At 41.4% G+C, this 25,308-nt stretch overlaps 1 protein-coding gene across 33 annotated transcripts in view; it reads left to right on the top strand.

Annotated features, from left to right (window-relative positions):
* Positions 1–25,308, top strand: part of NRXN1 (neurexin 1) — a gene marked incomplete at its 5' end in the record, with an annotated part of 1,123,860 nt that overhangs the window by 543,588 nt on the left and 554,964 nt on the right. For all 33 annotated transcript variants that reach the window (XM_082672696.1, XM_082672716.1, XM_082672704.1 and 30 more), the window contains 2 exons: positions 9,917–10,298; positions 11,509–11,699. In XM_082672696.1, the coding sequence (XP_082528822.1) occupies positions 9,917–10,298; positions 11,509–11,699 (573 nt within the window). The remainder of the gene's footprint in view (positions 1–9,916; positions 10,299–11,508; positions 11,700–25,308) is intronic.

The following is a 25,308-nucleotide window of genomic DNA, read 5'->3' as shown; positions in this document are numbered from 1 at the left end:
AGAGGAATCGGTGCCCCTTTATTCTCTCTGCTGAAAATAACTTCCAGCACATGACCCGCTGGGATATTAGCTCCTTTTTCTTTTTTAGAGACTATCTCCCTGTTAATTATTTTAGTACAAGGCACAAGACAGTCCTTGTGCAGCAGAGAAGTGTCTGTTCTACATTCAGTCTCAAGGGGGTTTCCATACTCAGAGATCAGGTGATTGTATCAATGTAGAAATATCATGTATGGGATTTTAACTTTTAAGAGAATCATTCCTGAGTTCAAATGAAGCAAACTACCAACCCACAGATCTCTTACCGGGTTGTATTTCATTAGCCCTTTATGGCTTTCCAAAACTTTTTTCTACACATGGGGCAACCTTGCTTTGTTTCAGAATTATCTGAAGAGCTTTAGAAGGACCAATTCCTGACCAGACACCACAGAAAGTGTGGGAGGAGCTCATCATTGTTATTTGTTTTTCTTAAAACCTCTCAGAAGAACTCTAATGCAGCTTGTCCATGGATTGGCATTTAAAAACCACTGCTATGTTATGTCATTTTATTCTCCCAGGAAGGAAATCAACCAGGGAGCCATTAGCATAAGCCTTTATTCAACATTGCCAACAGGAGAAGTCTCTAAAGAAACTGGGAACTTAGAGAAGGAAGGCAGAATATTTATAGGGCTTTGGCAGGAGTGTTAGCTGAAGTTCAGCTAGTTTTGGTTAAAGGCAGTTCTTGGAAGAAGAATGAATTGTTTCTGTAGATTAGCATCCGCTCTTTGGACAATCTCGGTTTTATCAAAAGGGGTAGAAATTAACAAGGTCTAAGGTCATGTGCAAGACGTTGGGAAGAAGTAACTGCCAGGGACAAGGACATGTGAGAATCGCAGTAGAACATTCTTCAGTCCCTTAAGTTTGTCTCAAATCTCACACAGCCCTATGAAGTAGATAGGGTATATACATTCTCACTTTATAGATGAGGAAGCTGAGGTTCAAAGAGGTTAAGTGACGTATGTTTCTTTGAAATGCCATTGTTAACCAGAACTGAGAGAGCACCTAGTTTTATTTTTTAATTTTGTTTATTTGTTAACTTCTAAAAATTTGTTTGCTTTTTGACTCATGGTTCATTTATTTATATTTATTAATATCCTAATATATGTATGACTCTATGATGAATACATTCCCGGACATAACATGATTTTATGAGGATAATATATACACATATCAAAATCACATGACGACCGATCATGTAGGGTAGCATGTAATGTACTAAACGGTTGAGTAAACAATTCATGTTCTTGGGGTTCAGAAGAGCTTAAAGGTTTCAGGAATAGCTTAAAGCAATAGATAATATCTGAACTAGGCTGTAAAGAAAGGATAATACAGAAGATAAAAGTATCTGGGAGAGCATTCCACACAGGGAAGTATGGCTTAGATGGGGCTAGACAGACTTATGTTCAGGGAACAGAGAAGGTTTGTTTTGTTTCATGTAACCATAGCACGGTTGACATGGCTAGAATGGCCTTTGGGGGCCAATAGATCAGTGCTCTGAATGAAGGAATTCATATTTCATGGGTTTTCAGGCAGTTGGAAGTTGCTGCATTTAAGCTGGAAAGTAAGCTAAGAGAATATTTTTTGAGCAAATGAATCCTGTGCAATGTACTAACTACTTCAGGATGTAAAGTAGTAAAGTCCTGTACTACAGTGAATGAAGAAGGTATAGAAACAAAAGACTGGTGCAACACATTTTTTTAAAGTTTCGTTTAGAAATAATTTCAAATTTACAAAAAAATTCAAAATTAAAAAAGTACAAAGAACACTGATATACTTTTACTGTGGTGAGCGTGTTGTCCCATTTGCTTTGACATTTTCACTCTCTCATTTTTTTCTTAACCAACTGAGGATAAGTTATATACTTAATAGCCCTTCATTCTAAATACTTCAGTGTGCATTTTCTAAAAATAGGGATATCCCTTTACAGAACAGAGAGTCACCAACTTCAGTAAATTTGGCATTGATACAATATTTTTTTAACATCTTTATTGGAATATAATTGCTTTACAATGGTGTGTTAATTTCTGCTTTATAGTTTTATCTGTTCTCTCATCCATATTCCCTGTTTGTCAGTTGACCCAGTGTTGTCTTTTGTAGCATTTTTGCTTCCATCAGAGCATTCAGTCTAGGGCCAGACATTGCATTTTGTTTTCACGTCTCTTTAGCCCCCTTTAATGGAAAACATTACCTTAGACTTTCTTTGTCTTTGATGACATTGATAAATTAAAAAGATATATAGTCCTCCGACCTTTTATCAATGTAAAGTCACTTTTTGGGCTTATCTGATGTTTCGCCATGATTATATTCACGTTTTGCATTCTTGGATGAAATACATTGTTGATTGTGTGGTCTTCTTACAGTATCCCATCTGGAGGGAAATGATGTCCATGTCCTTGACTCATGATTTTAATGCTTGGTCAGCATGTTGCCCAGTTTCTCCACTGAACAGTACGTTTTTCTCCCTTACAACTAATAAACTGTGGAGAGACATGTTAAGACAATGAAAATATCTGTACTTCATCAAAAATTTGCCCTAGATGTATCATCCACTGAAGATTTTACCTGATCCAGTCTTTAACACAGTAGTTACAAGTGATTATTTTCAAACTCCATCTCTCTTCCCACATTTAGAGTCAGCACTTAGTATTCTACTATATACAAGAGCTATCCCTTCATTCTTTCTTTTTCTTTCTTTCCCTTTCTTCTTTTCTTTTTCTTTTCCTCCTTCTCTCACCATCTTCCTCTTTCCTTCCTTCCTTCCTTCCTTTCTTATTGGTATAGACCCACAAGTTTCTATATTTTCAAGTAGTTTATAATTACTTCACTTAATTATTTTGGTGCTTAAAATGTCCCTGTTTGGGCCACTATGAATCCCATGAAGTTGGCCTCTAGGATCTTGTGACATGCCTCCACTCCAACATTTTTTCTAGCACTTCTTCACTTTCTGGATGTACATACATACATATCAATTACACGTTCACATAAAATGCATATACACGTATTTTAGAAAGCATGGGTTCACACTAGCACCTCCATATCTACAGCATTGTTTCTTGACTCCCCCATTCCATGTTTTCATATCCCTTCTTCCAAGGTGGAATCTTGGCTCCCAGTGATGTCATTTTCTCATTTGCTCCATCCAGTCAAACATCTACAATAGTTTCAGAATTGCTTTAAATTGCCCACACTACCACGACTACTACGGACTGAAAACAATTCACTATTAGTTTGCGATTCTTCTCAGTCCTTACTGCCTAAGATTTAATGTGTATGGTCAAAAGCTAAGTTGATAAATAACTTTGATTAGTTCCTTTCTTCGTTTTTTCCTTTCCTTTTCCTTCCTTCCTTTCCCTTTACTGTAGTTATAGTAGTCATTTGAAATACAATTAGTTTTATTTATTTCAGCTTCGTTTTTTCCCTCCCATTCTTATGTATTTAATTACAGTCATGTGTAGAATGTTAGCATGCTTTTAAAATCAGTGCAACACGTTGTGAATTAGGAAGTGATGAATAGAGTATGAAAATGATCATTGTAACAGAAATGTTCCCTAGATGAATTACCATCTAATTTTCATTAAAATTTAAGATGTATCTTTTCAATCGCATAGATTCCTACCAAACTTCTAAATGAATAGTTATATTCTATATTAGTCAGTTGCTTTCTTCAACTTCCAGTGAATACATCATTCCTTTGTTACTTAAATGGTTGTGCATTTATCTCTCACCAGCAATCATAATGTTAGGAAGCAGAGTTAACAGATACTTATATGGATGTAGTTGGCTTATCGATATAGGAACAAATAAGTGGTGGATTCAAAGGAGAACTCAGAGAGAATTGACTCTGTTGGGGGATCATTCCTAAGCTAATGTCACATGTTTCCACTCTTCTGCATATACTGAGCATATACTGTTTCTTCACGGTGAAGTCACCCGTGTCTCCTTGGCTGGTTAATACTGGGAAACTCTGGCACCTAAGACTTCATTAGGAATCCATAGGCCATTGGTAAGGTTTCGCTTATGATCCGAAAGAGAAGGAATTCCCTTTCAAACTTGCCCAATTTGGATGACAAACACATTTGTTTAACAGATTTTTTTTTCCAGGAGGTATTATTAAAATTAGGAGTCTTTCCTAATTATTAAATTAGGCCTCCTAATTTTTAGGAGGCCTAATTAGGCCTTTCCTAATTATTAAATAAAGGCCTCCTAATTATTAAAATTAGGAGGCCTTTCTTCTAGGGTTACAGGATATTTAATCAGTCATGTGCCGTCACCCCCACTCCCACCCACACCCTGGATCATGCAGAAGCTCCTGTTGGCTTCTGTCTTCACTGGTTCTCACCAAAAAAGACAGTTCTCCAAGTTTGTCCTTTAAGCGATAAGAAGCCTGTTGCTCCTGTCCTAGGGGAGGCGAAGGGTCTTTGCTGACTCCTGTCGCTGAAGAGCTGTGGTTCAGTCCGCCGAGGTTTACCTCATCAGTTCTCTCTGAAACCCTGAACCTGACCAGAGAGCAGGGTGCTGACACTCAGTACTGCTAAATCCCACCGATGTTCATCTCTGTCTCCTAGTCAGTGGTAATTGCCTCATCTAGTTCAGCCCTCGAATGTGTTCTGCTCGTTACTTTTTCCTTTCTTGAACACCTTGCAAACTAGGCCTTCAGAAAAGATTAGAAAAGGTGTTGTTTTCCAGAGAGTTGCCTTCCACTTTCTGCCGAGTAAAAGCCTTTGAGGCAAAGTGCTACAAGGGACTTGGCTAGCTTCTTAGAACTGAAGGGAGAACACAATATAAACCAGCATTTCAGTAAATTAGCCTGCCATTTACTCTTTCTCAAAACTGCCAAGGCCTTAGAGCAGAAATTATATTCTGTCCCCTCTCCCTTGTGTAGGAGTTGAAAGTTTTTTCAGTTGTGGAAACCAACTTGCTGTTTCTCAGAGTTCAAAGATGAATGGGCATATAACCTGAGTAAACGTTGACGGTTCACACCAATTATGCATATTCTCCCCCCACTCCTCCACCACACCTCTTCTGTTCCCCCAGCTCCCAGCATCTTGCTTCTCAGAACTAAAGACAATGTTTTGTTTCTCACAGTAATTGTCATCAGGGTGACTCATATTTGGGAAATTATGTTTTGCCAAAGATCTCATGAAAGTCAATAATTCATAAGAATAAAAAGTCAGCCTTGAGTTATATAGCATAAAAAAGGTTTCCAAAGATGCAGTGGAACCTTGCCATTGAGGCTTCAGGTTGGAATGAGACTTTTTCAAACACTCTAGTGGCCACATGAAGCCAGCCATGAATCAGGAAAGCAATAGACATTTCTTATTAAATTTTACAGCAAGTTCAGAAATCACTGAACAAGAAAAAATTTTAAAGGAAATTGCTGGAAACTCTTCATGCGAAGTCCTACATTTGACCACATCTTTAAACCAGAGTTATATATACCGTTAAGTCAAGTATTTGTTGAATACAGGACAGTACATACTCAGGTCATTCCTGGGAATGTCTGAACCTCACCGAGGCTCATGAGGGTAAGCAGTTGCCAGCAAAGAAGCCCAAGAAGAGATTTCCCAGAACTCAGATGAGAAAATGTTCTACACACTGTATGGGATCCCTAAGTAGGGAGTCCTTGGGTTTCAACATATCACCTAGTCTGTCTAAAATATCTGGAGTTGTGTGTTCTGTGTGTGTGTGTATGTTAGTGTGTGTGTCCTCTGTTGAACACTATTCACTGCATATCCAATTACCCAAGCCTGGAAGCTGGGACCAGCATTATTTCCCCCTTCTCCATCATTCTGTACATTATTAATAAATCCTGCAATTATATTGGTGACACTATCTTATTTTGTCCATTTTTTCCATTTCTTCTATAAACACTCTACTTCGTATTGTCTGCAATCTATTATATCCACAACAGAGAGATCAAATGCACACACACACACACACACACACACACACACACACACACACACACACACACACACACACACACACATACAGAGAGACTCATGTCTTATGTCTGCCTAAAAGCCTTCAGTAGCTCCTAATAGAATCAGGAGGCACTGTGACATCTGACCCCTGACTCATCTTCCCATCTCATCTGAGCACTAACCTCACTTACTCATGACTCTCCAGCCACACTCTCTGGGTTTTTCTCACCTGAGAGCCTCTGTTCATCTGTCTCTCCTTCCTGGAATCCACCTCCCCCTTCCTTTTCTCCAGTTCTTAGCATGGCTTTCTCCTTTTAGTTCTTCAAATTTAACTTAAATATCCACTCAGGTACTTGCCCGCATTCCATATTTACCAACCCAGCATGCTGTTCATCAAATTCTTGACATTTTCTGAGTTTTATCATCATATAGTTAATTATTTTCTTACCTGGTTTTGTCTGCCTTAGCCCAATAGGCCATGAATTTTGTGGAAACAGGAGCTAAGTCTGCTTCTGTCAACATTATTTCTTAATTGCCTAATACAGCACCTGCCTTATACGTATACTACACACTCAGTAACTTTCAATAACTTTTCAGTGAATTAACAAGTGGATCTAAGGCTGGGGAGGGGTGGTCATTTTCTTCTGCAGCAGAAATTTAACCCAACTCAGAGCAAGGCTCAGCCTATAATCTTACTATCTGTTTTGGTAGAAAGATTTGATTTAGAAATTGAGATTTCTGTGCAAACACACCACCCAGGTGGTTGTTTCTTATTGGAGATTATCATCAATCTGGATGCCTCAGACACTGAGCAGAGGCATTCTGTTAATCTCAAATTCTCCTTTTCCAGTAAATCTCTAGGGAAGATGCTGCATTTTTTTAACGAGTGGAGCCTTAAAAATATTTCTCCTTCATTGTCCTTTATTTTTTCTTAGTCGATATATGTATACAATAGTAGAGGTGGCTACATTGCCAACTGAGGATTAAACATGGGAATAAATTTTGAGGAAAAAAGGATTTTTAAAAGGCAGCAGTAAATGTTTTCTTAGGCAGTGGATAATGGCTTTTAGGTGCTCATTCTCCTTCATGAGCAAACATATCTGCCATTAGTGTCAATGCAATTTATATATGCTTATTAAGGGGAGAATAGGCTCTTGAACATGGGCCATAATGATTTTTCTTGTAATTGGGCCATGGCTGCTCCAATGCTTTTTTACTACTTTTTTATTATGTATGCTCTGCATACATATTCTATTCCTTTGAGAAAAGAAAACAGACAATACGTGTTATTTTTATCACTGAACTTCTTTCTCAGTTCTGCTGAACAAAATGTGCTTCCCTATTTCAGAGCTGCCAAGAACTGGACAATTGGGAGTCATATTTAATTTCAAGTATTAGAAATATTTTTTCTGGATATTCTCGTACTGTCAATTGGTTCATTAATGTAGCTTTTAAGAAGAAAACATGACCGTTTCAGGAGCAGGGTGGATTCACCAAGTTAAGACTCAGATTTTAATATAATGAAAAAGATAAAATAACTCAAGGAGATAGAAAAGCCCAAGTAATTCTTTTCAGCTTTGCATATTCTTCATTCTATTTAGCTTGTTAATTCAGTGTTACTGGTGTCTCTAGTGTTTTATATTTGAAAATTATTAAAGGCTAATTTTATTTGCTACCCAAGAGGTAGTTCCACACAGACTAGTATTGAGGTCACTGAACAAAAGAACTGAAGAAGGGGAGAAAAGTGATGTCATATGAGAAACCAGAATTGCTAAGGATTTAACAGTATTTTTGCTTGGGATAGACAAGAAGGAGGTATAGTGGGGAGGAAGGAGGAGAGACAACTGTTTACAGTGCTCTTTTTTGTATTAAAAATAAAAACACATTTGCAGAGAAGGAATCAGAACAAACTAATAACTGAAAAGGGAACATGCCAAGGGATGACAGGACTGCCGTTGTCAGGATCAAGGACTAGTAAAGAGGTATGGAAATTAAGGAGCATTAAGTACAGCTCAGGGGAGAGTTTTTTATACCAATGAGTTTGTTAACATCAAAATCAATTAAGTATGCGGGCAATTTTTCTTGTGCATCAAAAAGTATGCCTTTTATGATTTAATTACAGGCATTTCCTTTCAAATGCCACCTAGTATTTTATTGTTTTTTTCTAAAGAAATGGAAATCTGTCAGACTGGTTGAAGGAGGCCCACAAAGGGGGGTGTTCAATCTTTATTACACCTGGGAAGAAGGTTCAGTGCATCTTCCCAGGGCTGAGACTGGGATTGGCTCTAATTCATATTTTCATTAATATCAGGGATGATGGGATAGGGAAAGCTCGATAAAATTTCCAATTACGCCAAACTGAGTAGTGAAGCTAACACCTGGAAGAACTTGACTGCAATTTAAATGACCTTTTTGAGTTTCTGAAGAAAGTGATTGAGTTTAATTAGACAAGAACAAGATGCAAGGAGCAAATCACTAGCAATGATAAGAGTACTTTACCGCTGTGCTTTAGAAAGCAAGTTCACATCTTTTTTAATTTTGACTTCAACTTTGCAGGTAGGTACAATGATCACTCTGGAGGTAGGGACGGGACTAAGTAGGCTTTTAATGGGGTTGGCAGAGAAATATGGCAGGATGAACAGGGATGGGGTTGAGTTGAAGAGTGAATCACTAAATAAATTGGCAACCAAGCTTCACACTAGGGTGTTTAATAGAAGAGTATACCTTGTGGTAATGTGGAATAATTTTACTGGTATTCTTAAAATTGGACATGCCTTGAACTGGTATGTTGTGCTCAATTTAGGTATCCAAAACCTAAGTGCAAGGAAAATGGCAGAGGGCCAGAAGAGATCAACAGGAATTCTTCGTGATTGGGAGACTAGGTCTAGGAAAGACGGAATTATTCAATATAGAAAAGAGAATGTGAAAAGTACATATTTAACTTCAAACACATTTTCATGGTTCGTAATTGGAAGAATAGTCAGCAGCTCTTCATTATTTCTATTGATATAGGAAAATATACAGTTACTTTTTGTTTTTCTTGAAGAACATACTTTTTTTTTTTTTAAAGGGCATATGCGTTTGTTTTTGTGTGTGTGTGTGTGTGTGTGTGTGTTTTAAAGAAGATGTTGGGGATAGGAGTTTATTAATTAATTTATTTATTTATTTTTGCTGTGTTGGGTCTTCGTCTCTGTGCGAGGGCTTTCTCTAGTTGTGGCAAGCGGGGGCCACTCTTCATCGCGTTGCGTGGGCCTCTCACTATTGCGGCCTCTCTTGTTGCGGAGCACAGGCTCCAGACGCACAGGCTCAGTAGTTGTGGCTCACGGGCCCAGTTGCTCCGCGACATGTGGGATCCTCCCAGACCAGCGTTTAAACCCGTGTCCCCTACATTAGCAGGCAGATTCTCAACCACTGCGCCACCAGGGAAGCCCCGAAGAACATTCTTTATAAAGACAAACATCACACCACCATGGAGCTGGGATGTATCACTTTCTACTGGGATGATTTAGGATAGTCATTGCCCCTAATCCTCCTCCATTCCCTCCCTTCCTTCCTCCCTCCCTCCCTCCCTCCCTCCCTCCCTCCCTCCCTCCCTTCCTTCCTCCCTTCCTTTTCCTTTCTCTCTCTTCTTCCTCTTACCCTTTCTCTCTTCCTTTCTTCAGTTTTTCCTTCCTTTATTCTTTCTTCTAGTTTTAAAAAATTCTGCAACTTTAGTTAATGAGGATCATTTTTGTTAAGACTAAAATTTGGACAGAGATTAAAACTTGACCTAAGAAAGTTTTATTAAGTAATTCAGCCTCACCATGTAAGGTCATTTCTCATGTTTACTATACATAACTGAATATCAAGGAGGTCTGTAGATCCTTGCATTTTAAAATGTGATTTTGCTATGGAAGTCTAAAGTTGAAAGTGCCCTTCAGATGCAGAAAATAATAATACACCATCTTCTCTTTTAGGTCAAATGGCAGGGGATCATACGAGGCTGGAGTTTCATAACATAGAGACTGGCATCATCACGGAACGCCGGTATCTGTCTTCTGTTCCCTCCAACTTCATTGGACACCTGCAGAGCCTGACATTTAATGGAATGGCATACATTGACTTGTGTAAAAATGGCGACATAGATTATTGTGAGCTCAATGCCAGGTTTGGCTTCAGGAACATCATAGCAGACCCTGTCACCTTCAAGACCAAATCGAGCTATGTTGCCTTAGCTACGTTGCAAGCCTACACTTCTATGCATCTTTTTTTCCAGTTCAAGACAACATCCCTAGATGGACTAATTCTGTATAACAGTGGGGATGGAAATGACTTTATTGTGGTTGAATTAGTTAAAGGGTAAGTACAGGTCCGTTCAATGACAAACAGAGCTTTATGAAAATGAACCTCAAGTTCCACAATTATACATTAAACAGAAGGTGGTGGGCAGGGAGGGTGGTTTGCAAATAATGCATTTGTTTAAACCACTTTTTAGGTATCTTATAAAGTTAATAGGGATTCAGTACAGTTTTTTATATCTACATTTCCATACATAAGGTGCAAATAGCGTCGAGTTTTAATTTACTGTAGGCATTCCATAAGTCTTACTCTTCAAATGTGGGTATCTTTACTACGCACATGGTAATTCCACAAAAGAATTTCTACACTTGTCGGCTAAGTTAAATAGCTAAATTAAATAGCTAATTCATGCAAGCAGATTACTTCAACTCCACAAAATCCCATTTAATTGAGGCTTAATTCTATGTCAGAGTTTCTTGAAGAATTTAGAAAGATTTTTATGACATTTCCTTGAAACTGTGATGAACATTTGGTATCTTTTAACTGATTTAGGTATTTATTCATTCAGTCGGTGAATATCATTGCACACTTACAATTGGCTAGATAATATGCCACACGCTAGTTTACATATATATATATATATATATACATTCCTTGCCACTCCTGTGCACACTTCAGATTCCACCAACCCCAAGGCACACAGATGCACACCACCAGAGGGGATACAGGTGAACACATAAATTTAGCAGAAAAGCACTAGGAAGTTTCCTAATACGATCTTGGGCAAAGGTTCAGGAGATTATTTAGCAAAATTAGGAAAACCTATGAGTCCGGGAGTGGCTACCTGAGCTGGTCTTGAAGGATGAGTGCACATTTCCAATAGAGAAATGGGCATTCAAGATGGCAGGAAACAAGTGCAGGAAGCTGAGAATCGCCAGTTCTGTGTGGTTGGCAAAGGATGGAGAGAGTGGTGGAAATAGGGAATGAGTAGTGACAGATATTTATCTTCCACAGCGATGAAGTGGAGTGTGGACCACAATTTTAAAAATATTTTCACTATTTCCTGTATTGAAGACAATGAATAATCCTCCTTGCTGAAACAGAGTAGTGTTTCTTACCCTCTTGTCAGTTGAGCTTCTGCACAACTCACTCTCATGACTTCTAGCAAGGATGCAACCACCTGAAGAAGAGATCTCTGTTTGTAATAAGCAGTTTGACTCCATCGAATTCAAAAAGTGATGACACTTTTCCACCTTCCCTTTTTTCCCAGGTACTTACATTACGTGTTTGATTTGGGAAATGGTGCTAACCTCATCAAAGGGAGCTCAAATAAACCTCTCAATGACAATCAGTGGCACAACGTGATGATATCAAGGGACACCAGCAACCTCCACACTGTAAAGATTGACACGAAAATCACAACGCAAATCACAGCGGGAGCCAGGAACTTGGACCTTAAGAGTAAGTGCACGGAGTCGGAGCAGCAGGCAGGAGCCCATATGGTTTGTGCTCGTGTGGTACATCCTTTGCTTTGGCGGTGGGGGGAGGGGGCGCGGGGTGTGGGTACCTTGTGCAAAGACTGACCAGAATTTCATCTCCAACATGTAATTAATAATACAACACACAAGCCTCTGCTCCCCCTTTAATGTGGCAGAAACACATCTTTTTAATAGCAGCTCAAAAATGCAATACCTAAGAATGCATGCATGATTAAAATTTAAGGAGTGAGAAGAACCTATCCTAGTCTTGATATTATAAAGAAAAGTAGGCGTTTGCAAGTTTCTTTAGTCCCAACAGCTTTTAGTTGATTTGGAGTCAAGGTAGCCAGATACCTACTGAGTTTCTTCTAGAGCTTATTAGTTTTCTCTTCTTGGTGAGGTTTCCTAGATACTTACGGAGCCTCTCACCAACAGGGGTCTGAGGCTGGCTTATACCCTGTGTCTCCAATGGTGAACCCCTCCCAACACCCACAAACACCAATGGGAATGTTCTTTCACCCGCTGCTAAGGAAGTCTTAACAGACGTTTTCCTTCCTTATTTTTTTTTTAAACATCTTTACTGGAGTATAATTGCTTTACATTTCCTTCCTTATTGATACTTGATTTCTCAAGTGAGCAAGACAAAATACTTAGAAAATCTGTCAATAATGGAAAATAACAGAAGTTTCTATTTGAATGGGTCTTTGTGATTCGCTAAGAGCATGTCCATATATCCATCTCACTTAACACAACAAGAAGCATTGGACAAGATGTTATTAGCACTTCGTTGTGAGTGTAGGAAATCTGAGCTTTGAATGGCTTGCCCAGGGTTAAAACAACTACTTCAGCAGAGCAAATCGTAACCCCAGTTCTGACACATGGCCCCTCCGTTGCTCCTTCTGCACTGCCTGGGTGCATTCCAAAGCCCTGCAGGGATCATCATGGTCATCATTTTTGCTTGGCAAGAGCTGTTCATTTGTACTGATGGGATCTTTCCCTTTGATTTAAAAGATAAATACATAGGGGAGTTAGGGGACTGGAAAGAGAAAACCCAACAGAATTCTTTCTAGAGAAAAAAAAGCTGTGAGTAAGGTGAAAGAAGACAGAAAAGGGTTTCACTTTCTGTAATTGCAGAATATATTTACAATCCCAGTACTATATTTGTCTAACACATAAAATGTGTGGTGATGGCTGTCTCCCTTCTCAGAGTGGGCCTCTTGTTAACTTCAAAGAGAGCCTGTTTGTACCTACAAATCTAATAGCTTAGCTCACAAAGTAGAATGAAATTCAAAGGAAATGCTGTTTTACAGTCTACACCTCTTTCTTCTCTCTGACTGAAGTGAATGGAGGGCATTTTCTGTCCCTGTTTCGTGGGTGCCCCTGTTTTGCACAGCGGGCTCAGGTGGTAATTGTCAAGGAAAGGGAGAGATTGTGACAGTCGTGTGCTGGCCATGCCAACCACCAAAGCTAAAGCAAAATGTCCTGTTTGTGTAGGGAGAGACCTCAGTAAGCATAAATGAGCTTCCCTAGAAACCCTGAACACTAGGGGGGGACACTAAAATGTCTAGAAAAGAGGCAGTTCCTGCTTGATTGAAGTATGTGACATGCACAGACCTCCTCACTGAGGGAACAGAGAGGCAGTACCAGGCAGTGGGCATCTCATTGGACAATTAGGGCGCTGTCTCCTAAGAAGTAAATATTTGCCTATTGTTCCTTAAAAAATTGAAGTGAGGGTGATTGGAGGACATGGTATGGGATTCTTTCTGGTGGTGGAGGGGACCTTTACAAACCTAAGAAACCCTCAGAGCTGATTTTTGTTAAAACGTTGAGTGTTTCAGGATTTTGAATATAAGAAGGGCTTTATCCATGATAAAAAACTAAAACTATGAATTGAAAATAGCGTTTTATATAATATTAAGATCTAAGTATTGAATTCTGACTGAGTACATTTGTGTTTAAAAAAATAGCACAATTTAAATTTGAGGTACATTTCCAGATGTATAAAGAGATTCTATACTAATGACTATCCCCCTCTACCTTGTGAAGTTCCTTCCTGTTTACAGACTTAACCAGACCACGCCATAAGGTGAGAGCAAGTTCCTAAAATTAAAACTCGGGACTTCCCTGGTGGTCCAGTGGTTAAGACTTCACCTTCCAATGCAGGGGGTGCGTATCTGACCCCTGGTTGGGGAGCTAAGATCCCACATGCCTCATGGCCAAAAAAACCAAAAAACATGAAACAGAAGCAACATTGTAACAAATTCAGTAAGGACTTTAAAAATGGTCCACATCAAAAACAATTGTTTTTAAACTTAAACATTAAAAGTCAAAGCTGTGAACTCATCAGTTGGATGTGTGATCCAATGACAACAATAACCCCAAGAAGCCCCCTTGCCATGTGTGTCCCCAACTCGAGGGAGCCTGAGAAGAGAGCATGGTCCTGGGGTGGACATCTCTCAGCTTCCACAAGCACCGCCTTTTGGTGTGTGGGTCCAGGGGCCTTGGTCAGATAAGGAGTGTTTACTGAGCGCTGACGCTGTGCTCAGAGTGGAGAGCACAGGTGCGAAGAGGGCGGCAGGCTTCCTGTAACAAGAAGCTTTCTGTCCCAAGGAGAAGACTGACACCGAGGGAACATTGACAGGACAGAGAACAGGATTCCCTGGAGACACATCAGGACATTGAAAAGAATGTGGCGTCACCAGGTAGAATATTAGAGGAAGGATTGTTTCAGAGATACCTGAAGGATGAGTAAGCGCGATGAGGCATTGTTTCTCCTTCCCACCTGGATGCCGGCCCCTGGAATTAGGGGAGCTTAATGAGACAGGAGACCACAGACAGGAACTCTTCACTCTGAATTTAACAGCAGTCTCCTTTGTATGCTAGTCATGTAGGATTCAGCCACTCTCAATGCAGAAACAATGAGAGGTGACCGAATTTGGACAATGGTTTTATTTTATGTATTTTTTGGCCCTTATTGAATTAAAATTATCAGATTTATTCTACACTCTGTGTAAGGTCACTGCCATAATCTTTAGTTCTTCTCAGAGTGAGGTCAATCTGTTTAACTACATCAGAGTCCTATGATGGGGTTCTTGAGGTGCAAATTTCCGCAACCCCCTCAGACAGACTGAGGCAGGGATCATTTGAGAATGACTGCAGGGAAGGCCAGGTCGTCTGCATTTTTAAAGGGCACTCACTAATCTAGATGCTGAGTTGCAGAGCCCTGAATGAATGCAGTGTCTATGTCGAGGCCAAATTTAACTCACTTTCGAATTTTAGTACAAAATTTGGTTTTGCTTTTATGTTAGAGCTTTACTTTTGTTTTGTTTTGTTTTACTAGTCCTGGGCCAAAGTGACATTGGTTGCTTCAGGATCCTTGCTTGTATTTCTCATGTTACCATACCGGAAAAAGACGCTAGAGGGCAGCATAAGGCCGCAAAACCTGCCGTACGGGAGGCGGGAGCGGGGGAAAAAAGCCTCAACAGGCTCCACTGGCGCTGGGAAGTGGACCCTGTTTTCGCCCAACTAAAATTCCACAGTTAGCCTTTAGGATAACGCATGCCTTTGTTTGTGGCTCTGTTTCATTATATAGACAGGAGTTTAGTGTGAAAGTGTGCAAGCTAGGGGCCGCTTATCCCATTCCCCAGCTTGACTCGGAAGAAGGTAGTCAGAAATAGGTTAAGAGCCTAATCTCTCTGAGACGAGGAATTCCACGCAGGTGACCTTGTTGAAATTGCCTTTCGTGACACTGCCGCGTTCTCAGGGGCTTGTGTGTCTCTTCCCGCTGATACAGTTTTGCTTTCATCTTTATTTCCCAGCTGTTTGCGCTGCATCCCCTCTGGCTTTTATGTACAAGCTGCAGCACGCAGTGGAAGGAGCAGCAGAAATTCGCTCTCTGCAATGATTGCCTAGCACAGTTGTACTTACTTTCACTGTGGGACTTCTGAGTCCTGGCCCCTTTAGAGAGAGAAAGGGTTGGTGTAACTCTTCCTGCTGTTCCTTCTCTTGTTCCTGTATTTGACAAAAGTGTATGTTTGTGTGTGTATGTATATGGGAAGGAGCTCATATGCATTGATTCCCTACTAAACACTAAATAGATTTAAATGAGCTTATTTTATTTAATCCTTGAAACTACCCAGGGACTTGAATTGAGGTCAGTCTTGCTAATTCGTTAATCTAGCTCAAGAGCAAAGATGAGGGGAAGGATTGTCTTTGGCCCCCATCTTCCATGGGTCCCCTTCCTTAAGACATTATTAAGTGTATCCTTCAGCAAATTGAGGAAAATTTACTTTGCGAGAAAAAAGTGAAAGATTCCTAGGCACAGAGGATACAGTGCCCTCAGGTGGCCACTTAGCAAAATTACTTAAAAGTGAATAATTCCTTCATAGGCCACATCTAGGTCAGCCCAGGCAGAGCTTTGACCTTTGTTTTCTCTCTCATACCCCAATTCCTTGGCCCTACGGGTTTTGAGCGAGCTCTCCCTCTGTCCTACCATCTTGTCTCTTCCCTTCTTACCACCATGACTAGTGTGTGCTTGTTAACCTTCCTTGTATCCCTCCTTAAATCTTACCTTGAAAGCAAACACCTGCTGTTGTTTATCCTGCTTCCAAGCCACTAAGAGCTCCCCTAAGCAGAGACAACTGGACTAGGGCTGTCATTTCAAATAGACTCAGTCTCTAAGCAGAGATTTGAGGATGAATAGCATTCTTGCTCTTTTCAGCTTGATCTCACATCAGCCTCTGTTACTCAGCTACCTACCCTCTCCAGTCCTGAATAGACCACATATCCCACCTTTTTCTACCCTTCAGTGTTTTAGACAAATCATTGCTGCAATAAATCAGGGATTCAGATTCTATTCCAAAACCCTGATCATGTTTAAATATACCCAAGCTTTGCATACTCAGCCGTGTAACATCTGATAGCCTGCTTGCCTTGCCCAGATAATTTACTCAAATACGAAACTTTCAGAGAAGAGTCCGACTTTGAGCTTAGCGTTAAAGCAGGAGATGGCATTGAACATGTTGTCTGTCCTGTTGGTTAGGCTATCTTTGTTAGATTTTTTTTTCTTTCTTTTTGTTTTTCGGTGTGTAAGGGAAAGAGATTTACTCACATTACTTCAGTTAATGGGAGATTATTTTAAGGATCCATTAGGAAGTAAGAGAGACAAGACATCCTTTCAGCTGCTGAACAACGAGACCACACAGAGAATAAAAACTTTGTTCTAATAGTCATACTGGGATCTCAAGAGCAGCCCTTCTACATGTTCCCTTGGATACAAATGCCCACTGCTCCCTAATTCAGGGCTGCACCACCGACCTCTCTCTGCTGTGTCTGCTCCCACTTAGATCATTCTTTCTCTCCTCTCAGAGACCGCTTCCTGGTCTCTCCTACTCTTGGCTTCTGCCTCATGGCTTCTACCTATTGCTTTTGCTCCTGTGTGCGTCTCCACTTCTGTCCACTCTCCTCTTCCTCTCACTTTCAGATTCCCCCCAAAACATGCTCTAACATGGTGAGTGGACTTGTCTAGAACACAACTGCATGGGCTTTTGCCCTGCTGCTTGTGGTCAGGCTCACTTCCTCAGACCGAGTAGCTGTAAACCCAGAGGTAGATTTGCATGGCATAAAACAGGAACTTAAAAGATGGTCTCTGGGAAGGAGGCTTTGGGCTTGGAAGGCTCTCGTAGCTTCCCAGAAGGAAGCAAGGTGATTTGCTTATTCAGAAGGGCCCTAAGGATCATGGCAGAAGGTGAAGAGGAGGGAATTAAGGGTTTTTTAAGCAGGTGAGTGGAGTTTATGGTGCGCTTGAGAATCATTCCTTTGGCTTCGGTGCAGAGGATGGGCTGAGGAAAGAAATTGCTCTGGAGGCAATTGTCATGGTACAGAACAGAGACAATCGGGCTCTGAGTACATAAAAGTAAGACTTGACATTTTTGTTACTCCGTTTCCCACATAAGAATTGAAAGACAATTAGAGATACGAAACTATTGTTTTTCTCCTGACGTCTCGATTGAATTCCCAGGCTTTGCAGAAATAAGCCTCAGTCTCCTCTGTTTACTATAATGCCTTTGTCACTTTGTTTTAATACTACTCCCTCCTGCCCCCCGCCGTTGAGACATCCTTTCCCTCCCAGGCCCAGCTGCCTCGGACCTGCTGTCTAACGTTTGGCTTGGAAGTTCTTCCTTCTCCTTCTGTATAACCCTTGGACCAGCTTCCACGACTGCCACAGAGTTCTTCTTTATTCCCTACCAGTGAACTCTGTTTTCTTTCTTTTTTTTTAAATTCCTTCACTCATTGTACTTGTTCTGGAATCTCTTCTACGTTGGGTAGAGTTTTACTATGCACAGTTTTTTTCAACTCCCACCAATTCTATTATTTAAAATTTCTCTTCCCACTCTTAGGATCCTGGGAACTTAGAGCTTGGAGGGATCTTGGAGACACTTTGATCTGAGCCTTTCCTTATACACGTGAGAGACATGTGCTCAGGAGACTGTGCACAGCCAGCCAGATAGTCAGTGTTCTAGATCTGGCTGGTCTTCTGATGCCCAGTTTAACACTTTTCACAATAGACCAGGGACAGCAAGTTGCATTGCTCAGATTCACCTCAGTTTTCTGCTAGTGACAGCCTGGAACACATGCTGAAAAGAAATGAGGCCTTCTGTGGACTCACTGAAGAAGCCAGTTCATATGGTCCACCATGAGCTCAAGATGGAATATGGTAGCACATGGGTCACCCGTTAGCTTTTTTTTTTTTTTTTTTTTGCGGGCCTCTCACTGTCGTGGCCTCTCCCGTTGCGGAGCACAGGCTCCGGACGCGCAGGCTCAGCGGCCATGGCTCACGGGCCCAGCCGCTCTGCGGCATGTGGGATCCTCCCGGACCAGGGCACGAACCCGCATCCCCTGCATCGGCAGGCGGACTCTCAACCACTGCGCCACCAGGGAAGCCCCCGTTAGCTTTTTATTCTGGTGCAACTTTAAGGACCTCAATCCTTCCCCTTTGCAGTTGCTCTGGGGAAGGTGTTATAGGGACTTAAGTGCTGATGCTTGTTCCTTCTCACCCTCGACCCTGGCTGAGCTCTGACAGCCACAGGGCTTGGCCTGTGTGCTTGGAATATCTGCAAGGATGTCCTCTTCCAGGAGAAATAGCTTCCCTCTCCTCCCACAGGAAAGTGTGGCCCCCTAGAAATCCGAATCCAGCGCTCACATGCCTTTTGGACAAGGGGCCCGTTTCCCATGTCCCAGTGGGACGGTGATGAGATGAGATGAGCTCTTAAAGCTGGTACCATGTGTGCTGTGGAGAACAGAGTGCCTGCATGTGCTCAGAGCTGGGTCCTTAAGGGCCAGGCGACTGCTCACAAGACCTCAGCCTCATCACCGCTTGTCCCTCTTCAGGGAATGCCAGGAGTGCAGCTGAGCTGTCTGCTTAGAGGCTGAGCTTCTCGGCCAAGAGCTCCCTGTGTCAGGGCCATCTGGGAAGGAAAGCTCGGTATCACCTCTCTCACTGAGGAAGGCCTTAAGTCTTCAGTTTTCATGGCTCTCAGACCTCCCTCTTTTTTTCTGAAGGGAGAAAAATACAAAGGTCTTTGGAGTACAAGAAGCATAAACCCATATAGACTAACTTAAATGAAAAAGGGGGAAGTGGGGCAGAGTAGAGCATTCAAGGAACCCAAGGGCAAGAAAGAGAAAATGTACAGCTGGAGCTCATGAGAGCTGTATCAGGAAAGCTGTCAGCAACAAGCCAGCATCTTGTCCCCTCCTGGTCTCCATGGGGGCTCTGAGCTGCCTTCTCCTGGCTTCCCAGGGAGCCTTCCTTCTCCTCCCTCTCTGCACACTGGCTTTCTCTGCTTTCACCAGCGTTGGCAAACGTGGCCTCCCCAGACCTGGCCTTCCACCCCCGACCAATTCAAATACTCAGGAGAGACTGGCTTGACTTTCGGAGGCCTAGGGCCAAATTCTTGGGGGAGTAAATTTGATTGGAACACACGTCCTACCTGTGACCAGGGTTGGGGGATAGGAGGCAGGGTCACACTGTAAAACTACGACTGCTCTGGATTTGTTTGAAGAGATATTTGGACGGTCTACTTGGGGTATAAGTGGGGCCATTAAGGGCTCCAAAAGGTGATCTTTAAGCTGCTATGAAAATTCAAGGGGATGCCTTTGGCTTGCTCTGGACCAGGGGCTTGGGATTGAGGCTACGGTCATCTAGGTGGCGGGAAACCGGACATTGCATGGCCCCGATGTGTTCAGATGGCTCAAATCATAAATGCTTGGGTGAACAAAATTATTCTGTGGGTGGAGACAGAGACTGTGTCCATCGGGGGTCAGAGGCGGCACACGGGATTCAAAAGCCAGAAGCAGAAGTCGGAGTCTCACTGGAATTCACAGGGACACAGGAGGAAGGAAACCAGATTTTCATCCTCTGTGGAACTGGAAAGATTCAAACCAGGCCCCTCTAGATCTACAAAGGACAGAGAGGCCCCAGCTGGCATCTGGATAATATTACAATTGATCGTTATAAATCTCAAAAGTAAGTATCACTAGTATATTCAGGCAGTTGTTTCATTGAGTTAGGGTTTCGTAATAATGCAGCTCCAGCCCTCTTACACCGTGACTCAGAGGACAGCTAGCTTCTCCCCCCGACCCTGAACAATTCGTCTAGAGCCATGGGTCAAAATCGGAATAGACTGGAAAATTGGGTGGCCCTAGTACAAAGTCACCCCTACTATTGTAGAGATGCTTCAAAGCCAGTTCTGCTAACTTTACTCATGTAGGAAAGCCCATTTTTAATGCCACTGTGCTGCTGCTGGACCATGATTTTCATACACTGGAGGGTACTTCCGATGCTACTTCAGAACCCCATGAGGTCAATCAGGGTTTCTTGTTAATGCCACATTAATGTGGTTTTCTGTGTCTGCTCTTAAAAGGGCCCTTTCTTGGCCTTTGCAATTAATTATTCAGGTTTTTCTTAAGGATAATGCAAGCAGCCATATAGCATTGTACTTAAGTTTCAGGCTTGGGGTCAGACAGACTTGGGTGAAATAGCGTCTCTACCATTTATTTCTGTGTGTCCTTAGGCAAGGTCCACCATATCGTCTTCATCATCATCTGCTTTTCACTCAGCATTCGCTAAGAGACTTACATATATTATGCCCTTGTTCTTCGTGGCTAACTGATGAGGTTGCTGTACTTAGCCCCACGTTACAGATGATGAAGCTTAAGGTGAGGCTTAGGAAGGTTAAACATGTCACCTAAACAGTAATGATAATAAAATCAAACGGTAATAATAATTATTTTAACCATTTCTGAGGGCTGATCACATCCCATGCACTCATAAATATTTTACTCATAAGATCTCATTTAATTCTCACAACTGTGCACAAGCTCAACCAGTGTATTCTTTAAAGCTCAGGTGTTTATAATAAGGGTGGACTTGTAAGGCCCACCTGGGTATGACAGGGTTCGGCAATATTTAGGCCACTTTCCCATAACTGCCCTGGCACAGGACAGCCCAGCTGGCATTCCCGGGTTTCTTAGAGGTTGGTTATTAGCATTCCTAGCCACGCTGTACTAGGTTCGGTCCCCACCTCCACCCCCCAACTCCCCGCCCTGCTCCCCCTCAACACAAACACTGTTTGGATCTCCCACCACTGGTTTCACCTTGCAGTTCAGGGACTGTAAAAAGACTTCTTTAAGGTCCTGTACTAATGTACTGTATCTATAACCCAGCAATTATGTATCCCTCAACCTCAAAAACATGAAACAAGTTCTGCAGGAGACCTGAGAGCCTTCGCACTAGGCTTAGGGCTAGAATGTAGTCCTCCTTTATCGGGCAGTAGTGCAAATTTATCCCCCCGTAGGACTTATCTCAGAAAATACTCTTGGGCATCTTTCTTTCCAGTTTTGGACCCCTTTGTTGATGATGATGTTCTTGATATAACTGAGGGTTTCAAGGACTGAGAACCAGTATTTTATCATCTCCTTTGTAAATTTTGCATCTCAGTATCTGCCTCAGACTCACATTATCATATATCTATCATGTTGACACTTCAGTCAGAACCTCAATTTTGATGCTGTATTTTACAAGTATGATCTCTTAATCTTTACAACAATTAGATGAGTGAGACATTAGTGCTTCCATATTACAGATGAGAAAATGGAGACTTAGACTAAGTGAATTGCCCTAAAATAGAATTTGAACCCAGGTCCATAGAAATATTTAAATACTACTATATATATTTCCCAACGTATTAGAAGGGATTCCTTCTGGATATCTAGAGTGAAAGATAGTACTTATATTAATTTTAGGGAAAAATGTCATGTAATAAAAGAAATTATTTCCTCCTTTGTATAAAACATAGTTCTTCAAACTTCTACATTCCTACCTGTGTAATGCTGCAAATGTCACTTCTGGTAATTACAGAATAACTGGGTATTTCTCCTTTCACTTTCCACTTGCTCTCCTATAGAACCTGTATATTGGTTCTGTTTCCTCAGCCCCTAAAGTCTTTGTCAAACACAACAGCCAACAATTTTAATTGCTGTGTGTCCTTAATATGTATTCTATAGAACATTTGCATTTATAGATGCTTAAAGCAGGCCCAGGCAAATATAGTCCTTGGTTGGATGATTGGAGATTGGCCTATCAATCCATCATCAGCTTGTTCCAGTAGATTATTTGCTAGTCTGTTCAACTGTTAAGCCCTCCATTTTCCTAGCCTTTAGGGAAAGTTCCCCACACCTTCTCGACCCGCTTTTTGATTACTGCTGTTAACTATTTGCATTTCTCCTTAAGAATAATTTAAGTATTGGAAGAATAAAGTATTTGGAGACATGCCCTAGGGAATTTTATATACTATTCCAGTGGGATTTGATGACCTGATTGAGACTCTTCCATCCTTTAAGCACAGAAGCAATTTGTTCTTTGAAAAAAATACAGAAGAGTTCAGGTACTTAAGAAAAATGTGAGTTTTATTTGACTCTCTCAAGCTCATCATATTTTAAGAAGCTTTTTGGCAATGTCTGTAAAGCTTTTTTGTGCGCTTTGTATCACTTTGTCCTTTCAGGCTCTCCAGAAAACCCTGGTGGCTTTCCCCTCTTTTCTTCTGTATATCTAAGTGTGGAGAGCAGGTGACATTTTTGACCTGCATTAAACAGGCCATTATGATGGAGAAGAGCTGTTCTTTTATACTTTTTGTACACCACTAGATCTTCCCCACCCAAAATAAATGTACATTTATTTTGAAATAGGAAAAGAAAATTTCTTTGAACTAAGAAAAGTTATTTTGAAAAAGAAAGCCAAGTTGTTATACTGAGCTCCTCAAAATTTCAGGAAAGATAACAGGTTTGAATAGGTCCTCTTACAGGTCCCCTAGTTATAAGTCCCTATGAATTTACAGAACAGTCATTTCTAAACGCCTCTACCCATTCTATGCCTGTCACTGAGAAGGTTTTTAGTAAAACTAGGAGGCAGTGTAGTACAGTGGGAAAAGAGGTCACCTGGAACTGGAGGCTGGGGTGCCACTGTTATTCTCCTGGGACTGTTTGCATTACCTTGGGCAGGTCACTTACCTTTCCAGAAGGGTAATTTGCTCACCTGTCAGGTAGGGATAATAACAACTTCCTGCCTATTGTGAAGAGTTGGTATGAGAATCAAATGGAACGAGAGATGGCAAAGCACCATTTAAACTGAGGTGCTGTGCACATGTCAGGTGGAATAGTATTTGTGAGGTAGGGAAGCTCTGCAGACCGTGTGCAGTCCCAGAGAACAACACCCAGAGAGTGGAAAACGAAACGTGAAATGGTGACAGGCTGGATGCTGCTAAAGTATGTCTACAGTATCTAAACTGGCTGTCACTTGGGTGGGGAAAATGGAAAAGTAATGAAAATATTTGAACCCTGTTTTTACCAAAAGGTAAATTTACCAAGCATGAGACAAAGTTAGCTTGGCATGAACTGATACGCCCGAACTCACACCCCAACTGCCACAGTGTCACTGACCTAGTGTGGTTCTAAAGAAGATGGATTACCACACACCCCTCCGTAGCAATTTCACTTTATTATTTCCCACCAGCTTTGCCTTACAGTCTGTTGGTCAAACACACAACATCTGTCTTCATGCTAAGTTTTACAATCATACTTTTCAAAAATTCTCCTTCTTTGGGCAATTTTATTTCAAAAATATCAGCTAGAAACAGAAATTTCAGAACGTTGAAAGCATTTTCTGTCCTGTCCATAACTATAATGTCAGTATTAACTCTTAAAGCCTTACTACAGGGAAACATTAAGGTCTGAACTCCAGTTTTCTTGGTGCCCGCCCACCTGTTCACACACAGGTATTAGGCTGGGTTACAGATGAATGCAGGTGTCTTACTTATCTCTCTGTGGGAGGCAACTGGAAAGTGGCTTCCATATCTAAAAATCAAATTTGGAAGTCATAAGAGTTCTACCGACTCATTGGAATTTAGATACCTCGCGTTTATGACTATAGAAGCAAATTGGCTTTATTTTCATGAGATTACTCAGTGAGCGTGCAGATACGTCCCACATCATCCTGGGAATCTGTGTTATTTGGCTTGGACTCTGTGAACATTTATCACCATTACTTTTCTCCACTGGCCGAGTTACTCCAAAACATTCCTGTATTTTGTAGCAGTGGAGCTGTACAAATTGGCCACTCACCACCTGGATTATACAGTGTGTAAACTAGTGCAGATTAAGTGAAAATTATCATGGATTCAGGAGACCTGGGCTTGGAACCGGACCCTGCCATTTTTCTAGTGTTGTAGCACTGAACCATAGTGTCTTTGTCTGGGACACATGTCCATGATAACCTTTATTCTTTCTGTAGCTCATCGGGTGAAAACCAAATGACAATACCTATGTGCAAGTGCTCAGTAAAGTTTAGGGCACTACACCAATGTCAGTTATTGTTATCAGAGCTGTCTTTTCTGGTTTTGACCATGGCAAAGCTTGCACTGATCATGAAGGACTCAAAGCAGTGATGAGGCTCTCTTTCACTCGATCCGGGCTCTGTACATTTAAATTCAGTTGTCTCAGTGATTTTTGTGAAATTCAGTGCCTTTGTAGTGAAAACAACATACAAACTGTTGGATATGGGAGCCTGCTGTGGAATCAGGGATACCTGTGGCTGGCAAGGACCTGAGAGCTAGAAGCAGGATACCAGAGGGAATCTAATACCAGGAATCCTGGAGTGGCAGTCCACAGGCTAGATGGAGAGAGACATCTGCAAACCCACAGGAAGTGCACATAGGGTTTAACGGATGTACCAGGGCAAAGCATCAGGGGTCCACGCAGTTAGCTTGGCTCTGTTCTATGACCACAAACAATAAATCCCCACCTCTGTGTAATGATAACAGTGTAACAAAGTAGAAGCATCTGGAGAAATAGTGTAAAGTGTCCATAGTGGGGAGTGTGCCTAGGGAGGCCACATGAGTTACGTTATATTTGTATATGGGGCAACACAGAGAATGACAGAATGGCCAGAGAGAGAATGAGGTAGAGGTGGATAGGCTGAAATGTAATTTCCCACAAAGATTTTGGCATTTATTTTAACTGCTGAAGAGACTCAGGAATAG

This window comes from Grampus griseus (assembly GCF_964374135.1).
Source record: "Grampus griseus genome assembly, chromosome: 15".
In the NCBI taxonomy this organism is placed as follows: domain Eukaryota; kingdom Metazoa; phylum Chordata; class Mammalia; order Artiodactyla; family Delphinidae; genus Grampus; species Grampus griseus.
This window is presented reverse-complemented; position numbering and strand designations above follow the sequence as displayed.